At 36.3% G+C, this 26,993-nt stretch overlaps 1 protein-coding gene across 5 annotated transcripts in view; it reads left to right on the top strand.

Annotated features, from left to right (window-relative positions):
* Nucleotides 1-26,993, top strand: part of VPS13B (vacuolar protein sorting 13 homolog B) — a 765,148-nt gene that overhangs the window by 527,880 nt on the left and 210,275 nt on the right. For all 5 annotated transcript variants that reach the window (XM_081070819.1, XM_081070821.1, XM_081070818.1 and 2 more), the window contains exon 34: nucleotides 21,499-22,186. In XM_081070819.1, the coding sequence (XP_080926945.1) occupies nucleotides 21,499-22,186 (688 nt within the window). The remainder of the gene's footprint in view (nucleotides 1-21,498; nucleotides 22,187-26,993) is intronic.

Raw genomic sequence — 26,993 nt, 5'->3', positions numbered from 1 at the left:
TTTACTTCTCTTGTGAATGAAATACACTTAAATAATTGATCAAGTATATATGTTTGTTGGTACGTATGCCTTCAGCTGTGATAGGAGAAGCAGAGGTGCAGAGTAGATGCAATCACAGAATCATGCCCTGCTCTCTTCCTTGGAGAGTATGGGTCTAGGGCACAGTGAGGCATAGACGGATATTACAGAATAAGAAATGAATTATTGGCATCTGATAGGTTAAAGTACACTGAATAGGGCATGGAAGGTGGGTAGCAAAAGCAAGTAGTGTGATCCCTATTTTTTCTTAAGCCCTTAAACCTGGAACCTCTCTTTCAAGAGAAGGAATATTCCTTCCCCTTTAGAAGGGTTGTGTGGTACTAGAGCATGCCCTCTTCACTGAGGAAGAGTGTGCACAGGCGTAATTGGAAAATAGAACTCAGGGCCCTGACCCATGGGAAAGGCAGTAACCCATGGACACAGCTACTTTATCCACAGCAGTTCTTGGGAATATTTTTCTTCAACTTCAACCACAGTTTATACTTGTTTATAAAAGAATAAAAAAACAGAGTGTGAGTGAGAGATAAATGAAGACTAAGTTTTTTTCTTAGTTGGCAAACATTCCCACCAGTCTGACTGCAAGTGTATCTGTTTGATCTGATATTTGTATCGTCCTTATTTCCTTTATTTTATACCTGAGGCTACAACCACAAAGAACACTCAAACAGAAGGAACTGGGAGGAAGCTGGATAGATAAAACCTGCAGGAAATCTAGTTTCAGACCAGGGCTGTTGGTAGAGTGACCTATAATTTATCATCTGAACAGGAAACTTTTGAGAATAATAGAGAACATCATTAATAAGGAAGGCAATAGGTGTGAAATAGGACTGGCTTGGGCCATGTCAGAGATGCAGTCACTTGAATGGAGGGATGGGTAGGAAGCTGCTACTGCTTCAGCCCCAAACTCCTTACTTTCTCGAAGACTTCTGTAAAATACCAAAGGGAGACAGAAAAGCAGTAGAGAAAATCAACAGAACCAACTTGGTTATTTGAAAAGATCAGCAAAATTGGCAAACCATTAGACTGATCAAGAAGAAGATTACTTGTCTGAAATAAGAGGGGACATTAATACTGACCTTATAGAAATAAAAAGGATTAGAAGAAAATACTACCACACACCATATACAAAAATTAATACAAAACGGATCACGACCTGGATGTAAGAGCTAAAACTATGAAACTTTTAAAAAAAGACATGGGATTAAACTTCAATAATCTTAGATTAGATTTCTTAATAATCTTAATTTTAGATTTATTAATATGACACAAAAAGCTTAAGCAATCTAATTAATTAATTAGTAGGACTTCATCAAAATTATGAAAGTGAAAAAAATAAGCCACAGAATGGGTGAATATTTTCAAATCACAAATGTGTATATTATAGAATATATAAATGAATCCTTATGTGCCAATAATAAAAACACAAATAACCCAATTCAAAAATGGGCAAAGGATCTGAATAGACGTTTTTGCAAAAAAGATACACAAATGGCCAAGAAGTACATGAAAAAAACTTATCAGTGTCATTAACCATCAGGTAAATGCAAATCAACACCACCATGAGATATTACTTTACACCCACTTAGGATAGCCATGATCGTAAAGACAAATAACAAGTGTTGGTGGAGCTATGGACAAATTGGAGCCTTCATATATTTTTTGGGAATGTAAAATGTTGATGCTGTTTTGGAAAACAATCTGGCAGTTCCTCAAAAGAGTAAACAGAGTTAGATACAATTTCACTTCTAAATATATAACCAAGAGAAATGAAAACATATGTCCACACAGACACTTCCACTTGAATATTTATAGCAGCATTATTTAAAAATAGCTGAAAAGTGAAAGCAACCCAATTGTCCACCAACTAAATGAATGAATAAAAAATGTAGTGTATTCATACAATGGAATATTATTCAGCCATAAAAAGGAATGCAGTATTTGCATTCGACATGCATGCTACAACATGGGTGAACCTTGCAAGCATTGTGCAAAGTGAAAGATGCCAGTCACAAAAGACCACATATTGTATGATAACCCTTTATGTGAAATGTCTAGAATAAGTAAATCTACAGAGACAGAAAGTAGATTAGTGGTTCTAAGGAGCTGATGGGGAGAGAGAAAAGTGAGGTAGTGAAGGAGAGTGACTGCTAATGGGTATGAAGTTTTCTTTCTGAACTGATAAAAATGTTCTGAAATTGATTATGGTGATGTTTGCATAACTCTGTATATTCCAAAAACTTTGATTGGTGTACTTCAAATAATTATGGTATGTGAATTCCTATCTCAGTAAAGCATATATTTAAAAATTATATCAAGGAGTGGTTGATCTGTGGCAGATTTGAGCTTTGTGGCCCCCAGATTACATGCATACGTACACATTCATGACACAACCATCCTGGGGCAACTGGACTTTTATCTGTTTTACATATTGTGCATCCCTGTCACCCACTAACTTCATCGCCCCATAAGATTTTCTTTAAAGAAACAGTCTTGTGGCTAAAAAGTAGTTTGGAAAAAAAAAAATCTCTGGAAACAATGAGCTCTAAAACTTTTTCCAGCTCTAATAAGCCATGGTTCTGATGCATTGAAATGAGAATTTGAATTTGGCTGAGATTACTCTGTTTTAACTCCATGTCTACAAAAGGAAAGCTGTGAACAAAGACAGTTATTTCCCACACAGGTGTGACTTAGTGGAAACTGTGGAACTCAGCCAGGTCTTCAGTTCCCTACTGCAGTGCTCTATCTCCAAGCTGTGCTTCCTGTTCTTGAATAGAGCGATTTGCTGAAATAGAGACACCTGGTCCCAGCACCTTGCAAATGGATTTTTCCTTTCAGCGTTTCAAAATGCATTCATATATTGATGAAGGTTTCTCTAAGAAGCCATCTGTCTGAAATCTGCAGTAATAAAAAAAACCTCCCTAATCTCTGAGATATTCATAGTGGTATCTGTAGCTTTACTCATTTCTCCTCCTTTTCCCTTATTGTTTCATTCATTCATTTACTCATTCATTCACAAAGCATATGTTAATGGAACAGCTACTCTGTGCCCAGCACCAGGTGTGTAGCATTAAACAAAATTAGCTAGTCCCTACAAAAATGGATCTTGCTATCTAGTAAGCAGACAGAAAATAACAACAAAAAGTTTTAAAATTTTCAAATTGTGGTAAGGGCTATGAAAGAAACAAATAAGATTCTGAGACAGCAACTTTGTAGGTTATGATTTTAAAATGAGCTCTGGTATTGCATTGCCAGTGTCCAAATCCAAGTGCACCATTTACCAGCTGTGTGATTTTGAGCAAGTTACTTAACTCTTCTGCACCTCAGGATTTTTTGTTGTTTTGTGGGGTTTTCGTTGTTGTTCTTTTGCAATAAGCATGCCCAGCACCCAGGTTTTTATTTCTACATACAGTTTACATACATACAATGTAATAATTAAAAACAAACAGATACATATTAAACACATTGCAGTGGGAGTAGATGGGGATGAGAGTGGAGTACAGAAATAAAAGAGAATCAATTTATTTATCTAGAAGAATCTTTTTTTATTAGTTTCAAGTGTATAAAGCAATGTAATAATTAGACATTTACACCCCTCATAAAATGATAACCCACCCCCCAAGCTACTACCCTTCTGACAACTTATATAACTTTTACGATACCATTGACTATCTTCCCTATGTTGTACTCCACATCCCATGACCATATATACCTGTATATTTAGTTAGAGTTGACATTTAATATTATTCTACTTCAGCTTCAGGTGTATAGCGCATTGGACACAGTCTATGAAGTGATCCCCCTGATAAGTCCAGTGCCCATCTGGCACCGTACATGATCTTCACAACATTGTTCATTATATTCCCCATACTGTATTAACTATCAATTTATATTTTTAATGCCTTCAGATTATATTCCCCATAGTGTATTAACTACCAGTTTGTATTTCTTAATACCTTCACCTTTTTCACCCTGCCCCCAACCTCATTCCATCTATCATCACCCTGATAGATCTAGTACCTATTTGGAACCATACCTAGTTATTACAATATTGTTGACCTTATTCCTGATGCTATACCCTACATCCCCATGACTACTGTATAACACGCAATTTATTCTTAATCCCTTCCCCTTTCACCTGTCCTTAGCCCCCCTCCCATTCTTAAAGAAGTCCGTCTAGGAGTCCTTGTAATACTGGTTTGGTGGTGATGAACTTCTTCAGCTTTTTCTTGTCTGGGAAGCTCCTTATCTGTCCTTCAGTTTTAAATGACAACCTTGCTGAGTAGAGCAATCTTTGTTATATGTTGTTGCTTTTTCAACACTTGGAATATTTCCTGCCACTCTCTTCTGGCCTGCAAAGTTTCTGTTGAGAAATTAGCTGCCAGTCTTATGAGGGCTCCCTTGTAGGTAACTAACTGCTTTTCTCTTACTGCTTTTAAAATTCTCTCTTTGTCTTTAACCTTTGGCATTTTAATTATGATGTGTCTTGGTGTTGGCCTCTTTGGGTTTATCTTGTTTGGGACTCTCTGTGCCTCCTGAGCGTGTTTGTCTATTTTCTTCACCAAGTTAGGGAAGTTTTCTGTCATTATTTCTTCAAATAGGGTTTCAATTCCTTGCTCTCTTCTCCTGGTACCCCTATGATGCAAATATTGGAATGCTTGTATTGTTCCAAATGCCCTTAAACTCTCCTCAATTTTTTGGATTCTTTTTTCTTTTTGCTGTTCTGTTTGGGTGTTTTCTGCTACCTTCTACGTCGCTGGTTGGATCCTTTGCTCCATCTAATCTACTGTTGGTTCCCTGCAATATATTCTTCATTTCCATTATCGTATTCTTTAGTTCTGACTGGTTCTTTTTCCATCTGGAGAATGGTCTCCATCTCCATTTTTATGCTCTCTATCTCTCTGTTGAAGTTCCCCATGAGATCAGGGAGCATTCTTATAACCAGTGTTTTGAACTCTGCGTCTGAAAGCTTCCTTATCTCCTTTTCGCTTAGTTCTTTTTCTGGAGCTTTGTTCTGTTGTTTCGCCTGGGACATGTTTCTTTGTCTCCCCATTGTGGCTGCCTCCCTGTGTTTGTTTCTATGCACTGAGTAGGGCTGCTTTGTCTTCCGATCTTAGTAGAGTTGCCTTATGTAGTAGACGTGCTGTGGGGTTCAGTGGCACAGTCTTTCTGGTCACCTGAACCACACACTCCAGGTGTGTCCCTTGTCTGAGTTGTGTGTGCTGTCCTCTTGTAGTTGAGGCTTGGTTGGTAATTGCACATCAATAGGAGGGACTGATCCTTGGGCTCACTGGTTGTGAGGACTGGCCTTGACTACAGTGCAAGAGTTGTTGTGCAGGGGCTGACCCTACAGAGCAGGATCTGCCTCAGCAGGACTCTGTGCCTGCCCAATCCACCCCTTTGGTGTGTCGTACTTGGAGGCGGCTGGGTAATGCTTCAGCTCGTTTTGAAGCTGGCCACTGGGGGCACTAGCCCCAGGACCACCTTGGAGGGGATTCACTATAGGTCAAGTTCAGTCACAGTCTGTGCCCTACCAGGGGCCACCTGGCAGGAGCCACAAAGAAATCCGCAGATGGTTGCTACCTGTGCTGTGCTTGGAAGCACCTTGAAAGGCCAAGCCGCAAACCATGTCTGGCTACCACTAGTGCCAGTTTAGGGCAGCTCAGCCAGACATACAGGACACGCTCAAGCCAAATGCTGCTTGTCTGCGTTCTGCGAACCTTTGAGCGACCCTAGGAAAGTGTGCAGCTTGAGCCAAGACAGCTGGTCTGCACAAAAAAGCCACTGAAACGAGCCTGGATTTGCCCGAAAGTTGGTCAGGGCCAGTTCTCGAATCACCAGGGCTTGACAAATGAATGCTGGAGACTCAGAAATGGCCGCCTTCTGTGTCTGCATGCTGGGAATGGGGAGGGCTCAGCAAAGAAACAATGGCCTGCACCAGCTCCCCCATCCAGGAGAAAGCCACCTCTCCAGCCCCGTCCCAAGCCAGACAACTCAGTTCTCCATTTGTCCCTGCCACCTCTCCAGCTGCTGCCCCAGTGCTGGAGCTCAGAGCGAGTGATTCTGTTTTGGGGTAAGTCCACATGTGGTCCCTTTAAGAGGAGCACCTGTGAGTGCAGCCGCAGTGTCTCCCTCAGTCACAGTCTCCACTGGATTTCACAACCAGAAAGTATGGGGACCTATTTCCCCAGGGCTGGAACCCTGGCCTAGGGTAAGGCTGGGACCTATCACTCCTCTGAGGGGATGGGGGGCACCTCCACAGCCAAGACTTCCCTCCCAGTCTTTAATGGTCACATGTGGGTGTGGGACCAGCCCGTTTCACATCTCTGACCTTCCTACCAGTTTGGAGGTGGCTTCTTCTGCTCATCCTTAGTTGAAAGGCTTCAGTTCAGCTTGATTTTAGGTGATTCTCAACAATGGGAGTTTTGTAGATTAGTTTTCATTTTGATGTGGTTGTGAGCGAAGGTAAGCACAGCATTTACCTACTGCGCCATCTTGGTTGTCTCTCTCTGCACCTGTTTTTTTCAATCTTAAAATGAGGATAATAGTACTTACTTTTATAGGGTTGTTCCGAGGATTAAATGAGTTGATATAGAAAAGTGTGTAACATATACTCAGTGTACGTAGAAAAGTTCCTGACATGTTTTAAACATCCAATAAGTAGTGTTGTGTATGCACTGGTGCCATTGCTGTGGAGACGATCCGGGAGTCAGCTAGTCAGGTCGCCATTGTTGCCGTCTTCATGACCAGCGTCACTATCATCTACATCTACTTAATTCACTTCAATTCTATTCTTTGTGCACAGAATTTACAGAAATGGATGTTTTATATTTCTAGACTTAAGATCCCTTCAATCTAAGAGATAGAGGGTAAGGATTTAAAAAAAAAATAGCAATAGAGTGTGGCATATGTCAGATAAGGGATAAAGACAGTATGTCCTCCAAGATTATAGGGAGAGAGAGCAGTTTTTGTGGACTTATAAAGGGAAGTTTTCATACAGGAAATGGACCCTTAAGAAGGAGGGCATTCCAGGCTGGGAGAACAGCATGAGTGATGATGTGAAGGTAGGAAGGTGATTGTGAAGTTCCAGAATGAAGAACTTAAAGAGAGGAGTAGTGACAGGTGGGTTAGAGAGGAGGTCCCAGAATATTGGTTACATTAGTTAGTAGGCAGTGGTGTGCCATGACCAGATTCTGAACTAGAGTGATCAAATAAGGTTCCTCTCATTCATCTCCTGGAGCCATTACTTCACATATTGCTTTAGTTCACATCCCCAACATTGTCATCTGGCCACTTGCTTCCTAACCTGAAGGTACTTACTGCAATTTCTCTGCTCTCCAATCCTCTACTCCTACTGCACATTGTGATCACATTAAGTTTTCTCAAGTACCACTTTGTCATTTATTTGGTGAGAATGTTCTTATAGTTTTCCATTGTAGATAGCAGTGTATCTCAAACATTAATATGCATCAACATTACCGGAAGTTTGTTTTAAGTGCAGGTCAACAGGTCTCACCGTCAGGTAAGATACTCCTGGCGTTAGGCCTGATAATCTCTGTTTTGACTACTGGCCTAGGTGATTCTGATTCAGGTGGTCAAGAGGCTCCGCTTTAAGGAAGACTGACATACAACTAGGAATTCAAGGTTCTTAACCTGCCACCTAGAATTTTGTGTTATCCTGCCTTTCCAGCCTCATCTTCTAGTATTCCCATTAGTATATCTTTTGTTTGAGCCAAATGGGACCTTTCCTTTTCCATACACTTACCCATGCTCTTTTTTAGTCTTTTGTCACTTTTTTATTTATGTGTTCCTCTCAGCCTCAGTGTCCTTACTGTAATTTCAACAAATCCAAATCCCAGCGTCTTTCAGCCTTGGTTCAGATGTGTCCTGACAGCTTCTTGAGTGAATAAGTGTCTCTAACTTACAAGGCAGGCTCCAAGTTTAACTGATCCTTATATCTATTCCCCCACCCACAGACCTAAATGAGTACTTTGTAAATTATTCTGTTCATTTGTTCCTTCCTTAATTCATTCTTTAAATTGTTACTGAATACTTACCATGTACCAAGCACTGTTCTGGGTGCTGGTGATAAAAGTAAAAAAATAAAAAACACTCAAAAAGTCTCTATTTTCATGGACTTTACATTCTAGTGGGACAAATGTTTATAAGTAAATATGAAAGTGTTTTGAGAAGAGTACTCTGGCAGTGCTATTTGGGATAGATTAGGAAAGGAAAAGACCGGTGAAAGAAACTTAATCAAGGAACTCTTGTAACTAACCAATGTAAAGTGGGAAGGGCTAACAAAAATAGAAAATACAAAGGAAAGAGCAAGAGTACTTAATAAAATGAGAGAATGACCAGCAGTATTTGGTGGGGCCAAGAAGGTATATTTAATATTTGAGCCTTTTGAGAAGGAACAAATACATAAAAAGTTAACGTATAGAGGTGGTATTTTGGGGGAAAAGTATTTTTTAAAGTATCTTTAAATGTTACAGTGATCATTTAGATGTGTGATATTGATAATGGGACACCCAAGTAGAAATGCTCCATAGCAGTTAGAAATACAGACATATTGTAAGAGACCAGCCCTTTCTCCTTTTCACCTTCTCCAACTCAGCTCATGAATATTATGTCAATTTGAGCTATTTCCAGGCCAAAATCCTCCCAAGAACTATTCTATGTCTCCTTCATTTGATTTTCTGGGCATGTGGCATGACTCCATGTCTTGGCTCCATTTCTGTGTTCTACAAGTGTTTGTCTAGAATGAGGTCTAGGCCCAACCCCAGAAAACCATCTCTAATTATAGCCTTTGAATAATTCTTAACTGATTGGAGGTTTGGCTTATTGGAGGAACTAGGAAGACATCATAATTGCACTAGAGAATCCTTTAAAATTTGGGATGGTGGGGACTGTTATCATCTCCCTATGTGAAAATCACTGGTGTCATTTATGATTCTTGGAAAACCAGGCATTTTGGAAAGGCCGAATGTTAAAGTATTAGCATAACACATGGACAGGTGAGAAAACTGCTTGCGTAGCCTGGGAAATCATCTCTCTACATTTTTGTAGTTGCTCAGGCCAAATAACTCAGATTATTTTTGACTTTTTCTTGCTCTTATAATACCCAGCATCTATCATCAAATATGGGGTGTGTGTATGTGTGTGTGTGTGTGTGTGTGTGTGTGTGTGTGTGTGTGTGAGAGAGAGAGAGAGAGAGAGAGAGAGAGAGAGAGAGAGAGAGAGGAGAGAGAGAATTCTGTTGGTTGACTTCCCCACTATAATGTAAACATCATAAAGGCAGGACATTTTCCTGCTATATCCTTAACCAAAGCCTAGAACATAGTACAGGTATACTTTGTGTTATCACACTTTGCAGATATGCTTTTTTTTTTTTTTTTTTAACAAATTGAAGGTTTGTGACCCTACCTCAAGAAAATCAATCAGCAACAGTTTTTTTTTTTCAGCAGCATTTGTTCACTTCATGTCTCTGTGTCACATTTTGGTAATTCTTGCAATATTCCAAACTTTTTAATTATTATTGTATTTGTTACGGTGACCTCTGTTCAGTTATCTTTGATGTCACTGTTATAATTGTGTCAGAAAACTTAATCGATAAATGTCTATGTCCTGACTGTTCTACCAGCTGGCTGTTCCCTGTCTTTCTTCCTCTTCTTTGGCCTCTCAGGACAATATTTAAATTATACCAATTAACCCTACAGTGGTTTCTAAGTATTCAAGTGAAAGGAAGAGTCACATGTCTCTCACTTTAAATCAAAATCTAGAAATAATTAAGCGTAGTGAGGAAGGCATAGTAAAAGCCAAGATAGGCCAAAAGCTAGCTAGGTCTCTTGTGCCAAACACCCAAGTTGTGAATTCAAGGTGAAAGTTCTTGAAGGAATTTAAAAGTGCTACTCCAGTAAACACGTGAATGATGAGAAAGCGAAACAACCTTATTGTTGATATGGAGAGAGTTTTAGTGGTCTGGATAGCTCAAACCAGCCATAGCATTGAATCCAGATTCAGCAAAGCTGAATCCAGAGCAAGGCTCTAACCCTCTTAAATTCTGTGAAGGCAGAGAGAGATTAGAAAGCTGCAGAAGGAGAGTTTGAAGGTAGCAGAGGTTGGTTCATGAGGTTTAAGGAAAGAAGTGCCTCCAAAACATAAAAGTGCAAGGTGAAACACCAAGTGCTGATGTAGAAGCTGCAAGTTATCCAGAAGACCTGGCTAAGATCGTTAATGAAGGTGGTTACACTAAACAGTAGATTTTCAGTGTAGATGAAATAGCTTTCTATTGGAAGAAAATGCCATCTAGGACTTTCATAGCTAGAGAGGAGAAGTCAGTGCCTGGCTTCAAAGAACAGGTGGACTCTCTTGTTAGGGGCTAATGCAGCTGATGACTTTAAGTTGAAGCCAGTACTCATTTACCAGTCTGAAAATTCAGGGCCCTAGCGTATTATGCTAAATCTATTCTGCCTGTGCTCTATATATGGAACAACAAAGCCTGGATGACAGCACATCTGTGTACAATATTGTTTACTGAATATTTTTAGCCCACTTTTGAAACCTGCTCAGAAAATAAGATTCCTTTCAAAATATGCTGCTCATTGACAATGCACCTGGTCACCCAAGAGCTCTGATGGAGATGTACAATGAGAGTAATGTTGTTTTCATGCTGCGAACACAGTATCTATTCTGCAGCCCATGGATCAAAGAGTAATTATGCCTTCAAAATCTTATTATTGAAGAAATATATTTTGAAGGTTATGGCTGCCACAGATATTGATTCCTCAGATGGATCTGGGCAAAGTAAATTGAAAACCTTCTGGAAAGGATTCACATTCTAGATGCCATTAAGAACTTGTGTGATTCATGGGAAGAGGTCAAAACATCAACAGGAGTTTGGATGAAGTTGATTCCAACCATCACTGATGACTTTGAGAGGTTCAAGACTTCATAGTTAGAGGAAGTAACTGCATATGTGGTGGAAACAGCAAGAGAACTAGAATTAGAAGTGGAGCCTGAAGATGTGACTGAATTGCTGCAATCTCATGATCAAAGTTTCAAGGATAAGGAGTTGCTTCTTATGGATGAGCAAAGAAAGTGGTTTCTTGTGATGGAAACTACTCCTGGTGAAGATGCTGCAAAGATTGTTGAAAGGACAACAAAGGATTTTGAATATTACATAAGCTGAGTTGATAAAGCAGCAGCAGGGTTTGAGAGGATTGACCTCAATTTTGAAAGAAGTTCTGTGGGTAAAATGCCAACAGTATCACATGCTATAGAAAAACTGTTGGTGAAAGGAAGAGACAATCAATGTGACAAACTTCATTGTTGTCTTATTTTAAGAAATAGAAACAAATGGTTTTCTCTAACATCTTGAATATTTTGCATTTCAAGTCCGTTGCATCATTAAGGTAACAATAACATGACACACAAAGAATTACTTAGCTTTAGTTCAGTTTGGATTTCATCTGCCATCATGAAGTTAAAGGGAGACCAGTGAAAATTATCAACCCAAACTTCAGCAACCACCACCCTAATCAGTCATCAGTCATCACCACTTAGGCAAGACCTTCCACAAGCAAAAGGATTATGACTTGCTGAAGGCTCAATTGATGGATAGCATTTTTTTTTTTTAGCAATGAAGTATTTTAAATTAAGATATATACATTTTTCTACACCTACGGCTATTGCACATTTAATAGACAAAAGTATAGTGTACACAAAACTTTGATATACACTGGAAAACCAAAAAGTTCATGTGACTCACTTCATTGTGATGTTTGCTTTATTGTGGTGGTCTGGAACCAAACCATAATATCTCCAAGGTATACCTGTATGTGCTCAGTCACAATTTGTTGAATGAATGATGTGAAATAAAACTTTACTCCACATTTTGCTCAATTATTTTGACATTGGCTCTTTCTTCAAGAAGCTCAAGAAATATTTTATCCCAATAAAATTATTATAGCTAAAGCCCATACATTAACCATACTTGACTGAATAATGTTACCTTAAAAATAATATCATTAGAAAATAGAAACTATTCTTCACATAGTTTAGAGAGAAGTAAGCTTTAAAGGCTAAGAACTCCTCTTTAATAATCCTAATTTGGTTATACTGTTGTGAATGTTATCTTCTAAAATTTAGCATTAATAAGAGACATTCTCATAAGATCATCTAGTAAGCATATACCAGCTATGATTAAAATTTGTTTTCTAATTCATAGCTTTTTAAGAAAGTCTTCTCAGGAATTTTCAGATTTGGTCACTCATGTTTGTAGAGATGATGCTTGATATATGGGAAGAGATAATCTTCATTTTCTTTCTAATTTTTCAACTTATTCAACGAACCGACATGACCAAGAATATCCTTAAGGTGAAGGTTGGACTACCTTCATTAATATACATAATGTTGCTTTCTTAGAGCAGCAAGAATTACTTAGGACATATTAGCATATGAAAATTTACTGATGTTGTAGGGCTAGCTGACCAGAGCTATTAGGAATATTTATCTAATTTAGAAAATACTGCACATTTACAAGGATTGAAGTGAGAAGTTGGTATGATCAAAGCAGTCTATGTGGAACGTCATTTAGGCCCAGTTATGATTTTGTGGAGTAGAAGAGAACAGAGTTCTTGTAATGTAAAAGAAGAATTGGCTACAGGGCATAAGCAAATGTTTCTAACATCTTGACCATATTGCATTTTAAATCCATTGCATCATTAAGGTATGGATAATATAACACACAGAGAATCAATATATAGCTTTAGTTCGGTTTGGATTTGATCTGCCACCATGAAGCTAAAGGGTGGCCAATAAAAGCTTGTAAATGACTGGCTGTATTCTGTAATGTCTTGATGAACTTCAATAAAATAACCTACACTGGTAGAGAATACTGAGATTCAGGTTTTACTTTAACTGAAGAGAATCTGCAGTTAACTGAAACAGATTTGTTTAGATTTAGTAAATAGAATATAAAATAATGAAAATTAGCTCAATATTTTTGTAAAATAACTAGATTCTGTTTGGCAGTGAAAACCAGCCACTGGATAAAGCTAATTATTTTAATTATTTTTCAACTGTACTGAATATTAGGGGAAAATTAGTTTTAAAAGCATGCTCTTGTTTCATTTCCATAAACTCTACATGGTTTCTTTGAAGAGGAATAGAATGATCAAATAAGGATTTCTGCATATTTTTATTGACAGAAATTTCTCTAAGTTCAACTGTAATTTTCTTATCAGAAAATCAGGTTCATAGTTGCAAGGCAAAGGCCCATTGGAATAGTTAATAAGCACATTCTTCTTCTGCATTGCTGCAGAAACTAAATGCAAACTTTTCTGGGACTCTTACAGAGAATGCATAGGCTCGGTAAACTTTCATCTCTTCAGGGTCAGAGCTGATTCAATCTTAGGGCAAGTTTATGAGAGTGGCTGATGTGATACAGTTGTTTCTAGTAAAATCAGACTAGCCCTAAGGAGCCAATCTAAGTCAGTCTCTGAGTAAAATTCTATGAGAAACAGACTCCAACTCAGACACAATTGTAAACCCTGATATAATGAGGACTTGCAGCTGATTTAATCCTATTGAAAATCTTTAAGCAGCCATGGGACAAAATGGTTTCCACATTGACATCAGTGGAATGAACCTTGGATTTCATCAGTATGAAGAGTAGTTACCTTGTACACACAGTAGCCATTTTTTAAGAATTAACATCATGGCCATTTCAAAGCAGGTTGTTGCTTCTCATGTAGAGGCATCTGTTTTGATTAAGATCCAAGTTCCCAGAATATGTAAAGTTTTTATTTTAAAAAAACTGAATTCATTACAAAAAGCAAACAAGTCGAAGTTAAACTCAGAAGTTAGTATAAATCAATTAGATCTAGTCTCCTTGAACAAAAATGACCAATCTATTCCAATTTCATGTCAAAGACATACAAAAGAAAGGGAGAAAGAGAGAATGAAAACTGTTTCTATGTTAAGACCTTGTATACAAAATTTCGCCTGAAACTAATTTTTTTTCATGAATTTAGAAGCTCCTGAAAATAAACTTATGCTGTGAAATCATGTATGTGTAAAAGGACAAATAGACACAAAAATTTAAAGATCAACACTGCAGATAAAATCTCGATAAGTAGGATTTGAACTTGTGTGGATAGGTTGACTTGTATACACTTTTTGTTGTTTGGTTTATAACATTGAAGTAGACACTGTTAATGACCTAGGTATTATAATCAGTTTAGCACTAGAACTGGTCCTTTTTTTGTAATTTACAAGTTAAATTAGAACAATAGACCAAACATGGGCTGCAGTAAAACACAACTTTGCCTAAACTGTCCATGCGTCTTTTATTGCAGTTAGCACCCGACTTGAAATGTGAATATTTGAATTGATATTTAACAGGCAGTAGTGGTCTTATACAGTTACTTCAAAGAGCCGGAAAAGTTACTTCATGAAAGGGAAAACTTGAAACTATAGTACGCTTTACCATTCTATCTGTTAAGCAGTGGTGGGTATCATTAGTTCTGCTCTTTTGCATAATTACTGCAGTATTGTGAAAACTTTTTGCCTTCCAACTGGGAACAATTATATTAAGTGGGATCTTGTATAACATTTGGCTTAGAGAAATAAAATATAAAAAGCCCTTGTTTTCTAGCACTCTGTACCTGTAGTACTCAAGTGCATACAGTGCTTATTCACGTTTGTTTTTTAAATAAAAAATAATGTGGATTGGTGACACTGAAGGAGACATTTCATATCGAAGTCAATTGATTCCTTATAATTTTTCATTTAATTTAATGTGCTTAAATAAATTTTACCTAGTACATCACTGAGTTGCAATGGTATCAAATGATAAAAGTTTTTGAAGTGTAATGCTGACACCACTGAAAATTTGAGACTGAAAAATATACTTTAGTTGTTTACTTAATTCAAGTTGAAATTAAGTATTTCTGATTGTTGCAACAATTTGCTATTTATCTAAAGCTTCCAGTGTAGATTATCTCTGTGTTAAAAGCATACCACTCAAATATATGGTGATGGAAGGAGAACTGACTCTGGGCGGTGAACAAACAATGGGATTTATAGATGATATAATGCAGAATTGTACATCTGAAATCTATATAATTTTACTCACAATTGTCACCCCAATAAATAAAAAAAAAGCATACCACAACCTCTCTCAGTAGCTAGCACCACCCCACCCCATCCCAAAAACCAAACTTCTAAAAGATACATCTTTTAGAAGGATCTTTAGAAGGATCTATCTTTAAGAGGATGTTTGCAAATGTTTAAACAATTAGGCACATGATTTTTTTTCAAGTTTACAAAAATTTTCCTTTGTAATTTCAGTATGTGAAACCATTAAAGTACTGTAACCAATTTTTTTTATTGTATTTGATTTGGTAAGGTAGAAAAGATGTTTATATCTTTGCAAACACTACTACATTTTAGCAAGGACAATAAAATTAGAATAAATGTCGCAGTCACATACAGATGTGATTGTCACTTTGATCCTGTGGTTTCACACTTGACTTTTTCATAATTTATAAGATGTTTAAAATGATTCATGACTAGTAAAAGATATTTGACCAAGGTTAAATTATAACTGTCGCATGTTAGAAATATTACTTCACTGTGTCTGTTATATAACCGTAATTATAATAAGGTAGAAAAATATGTGGATATGCTTATGTTTGGTGTATAGGTAAGATTTCCTTAAAAAAAACAAGAAATTTTTAAAAATAATGTGAATTAATATATTGGGATAGATGCTGACTTACCCTTTTCTGTCAGCCATCAAAACAAAATTTATATTTGTTTTAGTCCTTGTTAACTCTCAAGAGGTTGATTTCCACGTATTTTTCTTTAAATTTGAAATATCCATTTATTTGCAGCATTTTTATTAGTGAGTCTGACTTTTGATGTCTTCATAAAAAGGTTGATATGTCCAAATAAAAAGTTTCAATCAAGTTTATTTTTCTCCACTCCATAATGCTACTGAAGAAAATCAAATTAATGTCATTTGAAATTATTTTAATGCATTCCTTGGTACTGTCACATGTTCAAGTGTGGTTTTAGCTGCTATTCCTGTGATACCATGGCTCTTCACAGACTCCGGGGTGAGCTAATAAACTTACCTATCTCAATACATTAAAAGGAAGAACTAGCTGTAGTTCCCTAGCTACTACCTTTCAGCACCTTTTCCAAGGTAGCTAGTGTCTGTACCATATATAACTGTGAAAGGATGGGAAAATGCGCTGAAATGATCTAAGAAGTAAACTATCAACTTGACATGTTTTCCTAGCTATTGAAAACCTTCTCATATTGAAACCCATTGATAGTGAAACTGTAGAATTCCTGTGATTTAAGTACCATCTGGTTGTGCTCAGGGCTTTAAAGCTGTTATCTCTGCATAAAATTTCAGAGTCCTATACTTTTTTTCTTCACCAAACTATCCATTTTTAAGCCACAAATATTTTTCCAGCTCTTTCAGATTTTATCTAAAAGTATATTTTAACAGTATTTAAATAGTTCTTAAACAATAACAATTTATCTTGATAGATGGCATGCTGTGTTTTTTCATTTTATTTTAATTAGCCATTGTGGAACCAAATTCCCTTTTGTTTTAGTCTTTTGAATATTGTTTAATTATAGTTATCATGCCAAATATCTTAAAGGTTATTTTACCAATACAGTTTCATTTAATATAACCCATATGGAATCAATAGCCCAGTTTCCTAAAGTGAATGCTTGGAAAATCTTACATTCATATGTTAAGAGTACACATCCTTTCCTCATTAGTTGGAAAGTACAGGGATTTTGGCACAGGTTCTGTGTGGAAGCATTGTGCAGCTTTTATATGGATTTTGTTTTTAGCCTTTGATGACACTGTTTAGAATAGGAAGTATCTAATAAGTAAAGCATTTTGTCTCAAGTGCTGCCAGTGTGTTTAATATATGCCTGGAGGTCTGAAACATTATCTTCTTCACTACAGTAATATGCATTTAATTCTCTGAAAGCAGAAGGTCGAACTTTTAAAAGGGACGCAAAGTACATTTTCAAACAGAATAATTCAAAACATATGGAAGAAGGGACCAGAGTAATGTACAGTTGGTTTTTATGGTTTAATCACGATCATGTTAATGCACACCAGTAGCTAATTAAAGAAAACTTTTATTGTTCATTTTAAATGAGTTAGGTAAAGAGTGGGAGAGCTGATGTAACAGCACTGCCCAGAGATACGTGTTTGTGCTGCATTCACTAACAGCATGCAGATATTACTATTTTTGACAACTTAAATTATTATTCCCCTTGGACAGTAATAAAGCAAAAGTCATTTTCAGAGTTATTACTTTGTGAACTTTTCTTTTTCCACAAAGGAATAGTAAATTGATGCCCAAATTTAGGGCTTAGCACACAAAATTAATTATAAAACTTCTCAGTAGCAGGCCAGATACTCTTCAATATAATAGATAAATCTGCAGTAGACTGGTGACAAACCAATGGATTTTTAAATGTCTCAAAAATCACCAGCTTATTTATTTGAGTCCTACAAATAGTGTGGAAGCTTAGAAAAATCAAGGAAATCTTGGCTTTTAATCCAGTTTTAAGAATTTAGTTTTCTAGTACTGGAAAATTTGTACTTTTTTTTTTTTTTTCCCCCGTAAGAGTCTGAGTCTTTCATCTCTGGGTCATTGGTTCAAATTCCATTCTGCTCAGTAGTGACTAGAATTAGTTACCATCTGACTTCTGTTCAGTAACCCGCATGACCCAGGCTGATAGCTGCCATCCTGCCCTGCTGGTTATTTATATGTCAAGATTGGGCCACTTAACATTTGCTACTAGAGTCTAATGTGGCAATCACAACACGTAATGGGGCTGGACACTAAATTTCTTTATCTTTACCTATACAGGTGGTTTGTTTTGTCATGTTACCACTGATGGGGAGCTCTGAATTTCTTGTAAAGAGGAGAGACTAGATTTTAAACAAAATCTGTAGATAACAATAAGAAAATATAATACTCTGTGCATAAAAAAGTCCTGTATAGTCTCGTGTAGTTAATTATGGTTGTCTTTTCTGATTGAGATAATAGAAATAGTTGAGTTCTTGTTTTGAATTTTCCATAGAACTCAACCTAAAGAAATTTTTCATTTATTCTGTATGTAGATACTCGGTTTGTAAGGCCTCAAAACGTGGGCAGTAAATCCTAGACTACTTGTGTACTTGATTTTATTATTTGTTCATGTATTATTTGAGAAGTCCTAATCATTAATGGACTTGGAAGTATATTTTACATTTTTATAATAGGGATAACTGAAAGCTTTAAAATGAATCTGTCGTTTTGATAATTGCCTTAATTATTTTTACTTTACTGAATTTTTAAATTAATATGTTTATTCGTGTATTCAAGCAGCACACAGTTATTAAGCTCTACTTACTATGTGACAAGCATTATGATGGGTGCTAGGAATACGAATGGTGTGTTCCCTTTGATCCATAGCCTACTAGCTGTCTGACCTTGGACCTATTGATTAATCTCCCAAGCCTTAGTTTCCTTAGCTGTAAAATAGGGGTAACTGTACCCTCTTCAAAGAGTTGTAACACTTAGTAAAGAAAATGTATGTAATGTGCTAACAATGTTTGGCAAATAATAGATATACTGAGGGGTATTTTATTTTTTTATCTTCAATTGCTCACAATCTCTGAGACAAAACACAGTGTGAAAAGTGCTATAATAATATCAGTTTCCAGAAGCAGGAAAGACTAGCACCCTCTGAAGGCTTAAAGAAGTCTACCCAAGGAAGGTGGCTCCTTTTTAACTTACCCCTTATTGATGGTGCCTACTGTGTGTGTTCAGTCCATTCACTCACTTAATGCTGCAGCAACTCTGTGGGTTGGGTATTAAAGTTCTCAGTGTCAGGATGAAGACCCCGCAGAGGCTCAGATGCTTCTGAGGAGGACACAGATCAGGTGGAGCCCATGATTACGTCTATAAAGACCCTAAAGAGTACAGTGTATGGGGAAGTCTCCGTCCACATATATTTACATGTTAACGATCACGTATTTCTAATCCGAAGGGCAGTTGTTTTCATTCAGTATTGTATTAGAAAGTAACATGTCGTCAAACATGTATGGATCCCGTGTGCAGTATGCCAGGCAATGCTCCTTAACAATACCCAGAAGCAAATACTATGACCCAGTCCCTTTGGCAGTGCTTCACCTGGTAAAAGGGAGGGAAACATACAGCGGCCCATTACTGAGTATTTTCTACATGCTGGACACTGTATTGACCTCTTTAGGTATATTAGCTTATTAAATCCTCATACTAACCCTTTGAAATAAGATTTATTATCCCCGTTTTACAGATGAGGTTATGTAGCCTTAAAGAGGTTTGTAATTTATCCAAACTCATACAATTAGGAAGTGTTGAACTTGCCCCCACATTGTGTGACTCTAAAGCCTATAGATTGTTTTAACACAATCTGATACCCCCACCACAAAACTTGTTAGGAGAAAATAATACGTCCTAAAATAGAAGTATGAGTAAAATACTAGGATCAGCAAAAAGGAAAATACAGAACAATTTTCAGACAAGTGTCATGTGTTCTGAGTCTTGATGGATAGCTAAATATTTGTCAGCTACAGCAAGCTCAGAAGGGGCGCGCTTGGGCCTGGAAACAGCACAGCATAGACAGAATAATTTAAAATAATATGTTTATTAATAGTTAATTAATAATATTATTAAAATAATATGTTAATAATATGTTTATTAATAAACATAATATGTTTTTAATAAACAATATGTTTATTAATTTTAATGTTTATTAAAAATAATAGTTTAATAATGATATTTCAAATAGTTTATGCTGGATTTTTTGAACAGCAATGTGTATGTCCCTCAACAACTTTAAAATCAGTTGAAATACTAACAAATATTAAGCAAGAAATATTATTTGAAAAAATTTAATGACTATTACATACATGGACTTAAATTATTTAACAGTCCTTTAACATTTTCACAAGCTACTTATAATAATCTCTAGCATGTGGGAAAAAATAATACTATATTTACCAGGCAAATTAAGGAAGCACATGAAAATATAAGTAATACCCAGTACTTGGGGAATATTTTTCCATTGCAGGTGGTGATATTAATTAGTGCAGCCTTTTTTGAAAGGTGTTGGCAATATTCCATAACCTTAAACTTTTTCATACCATTTACCTAGTAATTCCACTTCTAGAAGCCTGTCCTAAGGAAATATTAGATGTTTGTCATAGATGTTTGTTATCACAGTTTGAAAACTTGAATGCCCAATTACATGGAAATGCTGAACATCTTGTTCCTAACCCAAAATGAAATACTATGCAGCTTTTCAAACTTAACAATTATGAAGAGTATATAAGCATGTAGAAACATTGGGTTAAAAATTTGTCTCTACAGTATAATTATAATCATAAAGGGGTGTGGTGGGAGGAAACTTTGCACAGGTAGGGAAAAGGGAATGAAAGGAAATGCACTAAAATATTACCATTGGTTATATTTGGTGATCAAATGGAGGTTGGGAGGATTTGGATTTTTTTCCAGATTTTCATTGGTTTCTTTAACAAACCTGTATTACTTCAATGAAAAAGCAAGTAAGACATCTAAGTCTCGAATAGCGTATCTCAAACGCATGGTTGGTAGACCTAAGAAAGTGGAACCAAAGAATCAAACTGAAGGCCTTGGAGTTGTACTGCCAAGGTGATCCTACCTGCTGCTGTCACTAAGTTGTTTTTGTTCTCTACATAGGGTGTTATTGATGGATAATTTTGAGCATGAGTAGCCTGTAGTGCACAAAGGAAAACTCCACCTTCAAGGCCTTTAATTACTTACATTTTGCTTGATCACTTACATTTACCCTGTTTCAAGTCCTGTTGTATAGGAAAATAAACATCATTTTGAAAGGCATACATTTATCTTAATTTAGTTTTCTTTGTCCTTTATAATTTAGGACTACTGACTTTTCCCTCTCTTTCTTACTATCCAAAAACCTATAAATCATTTTTATAATAACATGGGTAAACAATATAAACTGCTCCTACCTAAAATATAGTTTCAACCAATAGTAATCACAATTTGGAAACAGTTTATTGTACTACTTGGAAAATCACTGTAAAGAATACTAATTCTTTAAAGAGGCGTTTTTACTGTGTACTATTTTTTATTTGTCTGAAAAAAGAAAAGCAGACACTCAAAAGTATATTTTAATGTTAGAAATGCGCATTTGATACTTTTTCTCAAGTATTTCCTTGGCATTTTAATATGAATAATTTTTGAATGGGCTCCTACTTTATTTTTATGATTACTCTGTTACAAATTATAATAGATGCATTTTTAACATGTTTATATAACCTCTTTTATATAGAAACACTTGGAATGTAGCTGGTTTTGAATATTTTATTGTTTTTCCTTACAGATATCTAAACAAGAACAGAAAAAAATGGATACATTTGATGGAAGCATGGCTGAAACCTCATCTCGGTGCAGTGGTGCTCAGGATAGTGGAATTGGCAGTGACAGTGTTAAAATCAGGATAGTACAAATAGAGCAGCACAGCGGTACCAGTCAGCATCGCATTGCCCGTCCCTCACGCCAGTCATCCATTGTAAAAAATCTCAACTTCATTCCCTTTGACATATTTATTACTGCAAGTAGAATCTCACTAATGACCTACTCCTGTGCTACCTTACCCAAATCAAAATCACAAGAACCGAAGAATAATGAAAACACAGGCAAGTGTTCATTAAATCTCCCAGAAGTTGATTCAGATGTTGCTAAGGCCAGCGAGGCATGTATTTCCACGGTAACAGCAGAAGATCTCAGAAGCAGCAGTATATCTTTTCCTTCAGGGAAAAAAGTAGGGGCCATCTCTCTTGAAAGTCTTCATGCATCCACAAGGTCTTCTGCTAGACAAGCACTTGGCATAACTATTGTTCGACAGCCAGGACGAAGAGGAACTGGTGATTTGCAGCTAGAACCATTTTTGTACTTGATTGTCTCCCAGCCTTCTTTGCTTCTGAGTTGCCACCACAGAAAGCAGCGAGTGGAAATGACCATTTTTGATGCTGTGCTTAAAGGGGTAGCCTCTGATTACAAATGTACAGGTAAGAGCCTTCAACTTCACTGGAATGCTACTACTATTACATATTAAGTTTTATTCCCAGTTTCAAGATTGATCGAACAGAAAACAGCTGGCAAACTAGACACGACTTCTTTTCTCTGCAGAGAAATATGTAAATATGGAAAGTTCATGTCCCACAGCTGAATCATGTTTAAGTAAATGTTTGAAATGTATCAAGGTTTAGCCTTCATGTCCTTACCGTGCCTCTGAATATTTTTTTTTTAGGAGCTAAATTAAACAGGCTCTTTCTGGGATATGGAAATGCTTAACAATTTCCAGTGATTGGGCAGCAAAGCTTTTTTTCATATTAATGGCCTATAGGTATGCTTTCTAGGTTAATGCAACTGTTCGGGTAAAAAAAAGAACCTTAGAAAATTCAGTTTATTGTTTTGGTATTCTTTTGATCTAATCATACTATAACAGGATAATAGTATATTTGTTTGAGAAGGTTGATTATCAAATTAAGATGATGTAAAGATTTTCATATATCTGCAACAAACACGTTTATTAGTAGTGTTGGCCAACTGGCTCTTGGTTCCCTATCTGTACCTGCCTTATAACCAGAGAGCATCCTGTGTTATGATAATTATATTGATCTTCTGAAGCTTGTTACCTGTTGAGACTAGGAAGGATCAGGGATTCAGATTTAAGACATACTGGCTGTTAAGTAACAAGGGCTAATGGAAACAGGTCAAACAAGGTAGAGACCTTTTCCCTGAGATAATGTAGAATTAGATATTTGGACTGAAAGACTGGAGAGGGTTGCCGAGTCATATAAAACTTGGTATTGGAAAAGAGCCGTAGCAAGCTCAGGTCTAGCTCAGGCATTTTATTGCTATCAGGTAGCAAATGGAAGCCAGCAGTGAGGGATTTGGAGAATTTGTCCAATCTGGAAATTGGCTGGTGCGTTATTGGCATGAAGGGGAACCATTTTACACAGGTTCCTGGAGAGTGGATGACAGGCATGAGGATCAGGGTTCAGCCCAAGGAAGTAAGGTCAAAAGGGCCCTTGGCTCTTGCTGAGGCATGGTGCAAGTCCTCTGCCAGTTACCAAGGAGGAGTAACCTAGGGTTACCTCCTAGACTGCCTCCTGGCTCTGTCTCAATTGGTGTGCTGGAGCTGGCTCATACTGGCTTGCAAGAGCCAATTGTTAAATTTTTAAGAACTTTAAAAGACAGTTGTTAAACCACTGGTAGTTTAAATTGGCCATAATGAGAGTATTTATGCCACAGATACTGGCAAATACTATCAATCAGCTTTCTTACTCTGAGAGCCAGTTGTTAAACATTTACCAGCAACCATTGCCTCCCTTCCTCAAACATGTTCTCATTTACTGAGTGCCTACAGTTCAGTAGCACTGGAGATGGGAGTGGTGCTGAGGAGTGGAGCGATACAAAGACTCATGCCTATACAGCTGATACCTGTTTGGGGGTCAGCTTAAAAATGGCCAAAACTGGAATAATTCCAAGCCCCTCCTTAAGTTCTTTCAGCTGCAGTCACTTTATAGGTGGGTGAGTTTAGTGGCCTCTATGAATAGTAGAGATATTTATACTAAATTCAAAGCTATCAGGGCTCATATCAAAGACGTACGTTTAAATCAGTTCCTGGGTCAAAATAATAAAACACTTTCTGTTTTAAAAAACCTCCTTGTATATAGACCAATATGGAACCCAGTCATGAGGCTAACTTTCTAAGAAAGGTCAAGGAAAAGTTAAAGTCATCATAAGTTAAAAATGAATGAGTAACATTATGCCTTTCTGCAGTGTTCATACATTAGGTCCGCAAATAACATCATTTCATTCAACATCATGTTGTTATAATGTTGATGAGATATTGTAGGAACTTAACTCTTGTTTATATCAATTAGCCTATGGTCAAATTGGTTTTGTTACATGTTGTTTTGCTTAAAGTCTCAGAACCTATCAACGACCTTAAGTGAGGATTTGCTTTCTCTCTTGATGCTAAAATTCATGCTTTTCCATAAGGTAACTCAAGTGGTAGCCAACCAATTGCGGTTTTAGCATATATGTGCATGTCAGTGATTGCCTCATTTCAGTATGTCAGACACGCCTGAGGTTGTTACAGCAATAATGGGTTTTCTTTTTTGAGGGGATAGAAACATTCGATTGTAAAAAAATTTTAGCATAGTGTGGCTTATAATTGTTTATTATTTTCTATGCAAGTCATAAACCATTATTCATGTGCTTGAGTTCCTTTGTATGGAAATCATATGAAACAAAAAGTAAACAAATAATTTTGTTTTACTCTTTAAAAAGGCTTATGTGTAAAGGATAACTTTCAAAAAAAATCATAACTTTTTTATATAAATATGAAAGAAAATGTCAAAAGATTTTATTTAACTCATTAATTAATAAGGGAACCAATAAGAATGTTACAAAGGAATTCATACACAGGAGACCACTAAAGACCCTAGTCATCACAGAGATTTTGATTCTCTAATTCATTAGGGTCCTAAGAATGATTAGAGCCACTTGATCTTTGACTTTATTCATTGTTAAAGCATGCTGGGAGATTCTTGAAGGTGGAAATATTTTTAACATTAAATTATGAAGATTTGGTTTCATATGACATATTCAGGAGACGGCAGTGAAGACACTGAAAGCAAATACTGAAAATCCTTTGAGTATTGTTGAAATATGGTGTAATATCCCAAGGTAACTACTTTAAATTAATCTACATGGTTTTAAAAATCACACTTACCCTCCTGTCTTGTACATCAACTTGATGTTACTTTAGAATGAACTTCTTATCCCTATTGTGCTTTCATTTCTACATTGAGACCATCTTTCGGAATAGTCATTCATTCATTCCATTTGAACCCTGGCTGTTTATCGGACATGTTCAAAATGCTAAGGAACCAGACAGAAGACTGAATTTCTGTGTTCGGTTACCTCTCTTCATTTAATAATTATTATGACTAATAATGAACGTTTAGCAGTATATGGATCTTCATGATATGGAGGGCTGTGCCAGAGAAGCAATTTAGAAGAGCTTAGTATCATTTGTATGTGATGGAGTATCATTTGTAGATGGAGCTTAGTATCATTTGTAGATGGAGCTTTAGCTGCATTTCAGAATAATTTTTAGTATTTTATTTATTTGTTTTTTGGCTTCATTTTTTTGCAATATATTTTGGTGGTTGCTTCTGGAGTTCCAATATACATGCCTAATTTAGCAATAATGTTTTATTACTTCAAGAAAAATATAAAAGTCTTACAATCATACATATTTCTTTAGCCTTTCCCATTTATAATTATCATATATGCTTTGTCTGAATATATTGAAAACCCTACCAGGTAAGATTTTGATCTTTGTTTCAATAATCTTACATATTTTAAAGAGAGGAAATGAGTATATTTTATATGTCCCATATATTTACCATGTCTAGAGCTCTTCTTTCATTCCTCAAGTTCTGAGTTTTCCTCTGGTACATTTTTCTTCAGCATTAGGAACGTACTTAGCATTTCTTTTAGAGAAGACCTCCTGGCAACCACTCTTAGTTTTCCGTTATCTAAGAGTGTTGTTTTTCTCTCATATTCCTGGGGGATATTTTTGCTGGATATAGAATTCTGAGTTGCCATATCTTTTAGCACTTTAGAGATACTGTTACACGTCTCCTATCCTTTGTGGTTTCTAAAGACAAATCCATGTCAATTCCTATTATTGTTTACATATATGTAATGTGTTGTTTTTTTCTAGCTGCCTTCAAGATCTTTTTCTTTATATTTGGTTTTCTGTAGCTTGATTATGATGCGTCTGGGCTTGATTTCTTTGAATTTATCCTGTTTGTGGTTCTCTGAGCTTCTCAACTCTAAATATTAATATATGTTTTTTTAAATTAAATTTAGGAACTTTTGGCTATTATTTTTTAAATATTTTTTGTACCAATCTTTCTCCTCTCCTTTTAGGACTCCAGTGTTAAACTGTTTTATATTATCCCATAGATCACTGAGACGCCTTTTTCTTTTTTATTTCTTTTTTCCTCTCCATTCTTCTTATGGGATAATTTCTATCAAATTTTTCAGTTCTAAAATTTCCATTTGGTTCTTTTTTGTAGTTTCTGTTTCTTTTCTGAGAACTATATTTCCATTCAAGTGTGTTTACCTTTATATCATGAAACATAGTTATAACACCTGCTAAAATCTTAAATGCTTGTGTCACTGCCACAACAACACAGTCACTCACATATACACATGACCCACCCTTGGAGTAAAACCAGGAGAGAGAAAATAAAAATAAAAAGCAGCTGGTCTCTCTTACACTCTTGAAACCACAGGGGCATTATTTCTTAGACCAGGTTTCTGTTGGACTTTTGGCTGTTCTTGCCATCATAATGCAGCCCAATTTAGGACTCATTCTCAAGTTAACATTATAAGAGAAAAGAGAGGAAAACTAAACAAAATGGGAAACTCAACACTGTATGGGTCATATCTGCAAGTTTGACTCCCTTCCCTAATCAGCATGCATTGTTCTTACTTACTTTTCAGAGTCCTCAGGTATTTGAGGTTTTTTTGTTCGTATGTTTGTTTGTTTCAAGTTTTTAATTGTAAGCAGCATGAGACTTAGGCTTCAGTGAGGTTATTCCAATTTTGGCTGGCATCAGCAATCCTACAATTTAAAATAATAAAAATATTTTCTAGTCCATTAGCCAAGACATGGTTTCTGAGAAACTTAATACAGGATTTCCTCCAAAAGTGATACTTTAATATCTTTACATCGAGCACAGATCAGTTAAATGTATTGTAATGAATAATTACTGCTCTCAGAGA

This window comes from Rhinolophus hipposideros, assembly GCF_964194185.1.
Source record: "Rhinolophus hipposideros genome assembly, chromosome: 13".
NCBI lineage: Eukaryota > Metazoa > Chordata > Mammalia > Chiroptera > Rhinolophidae > Rhinolophus > Rhinolophus hipposideros.
The sequence above is the reverse complement of the archived record's forward strand: the minus strand, read 5'-3'. Positions and strand labels throughout refer to the sequence as shown.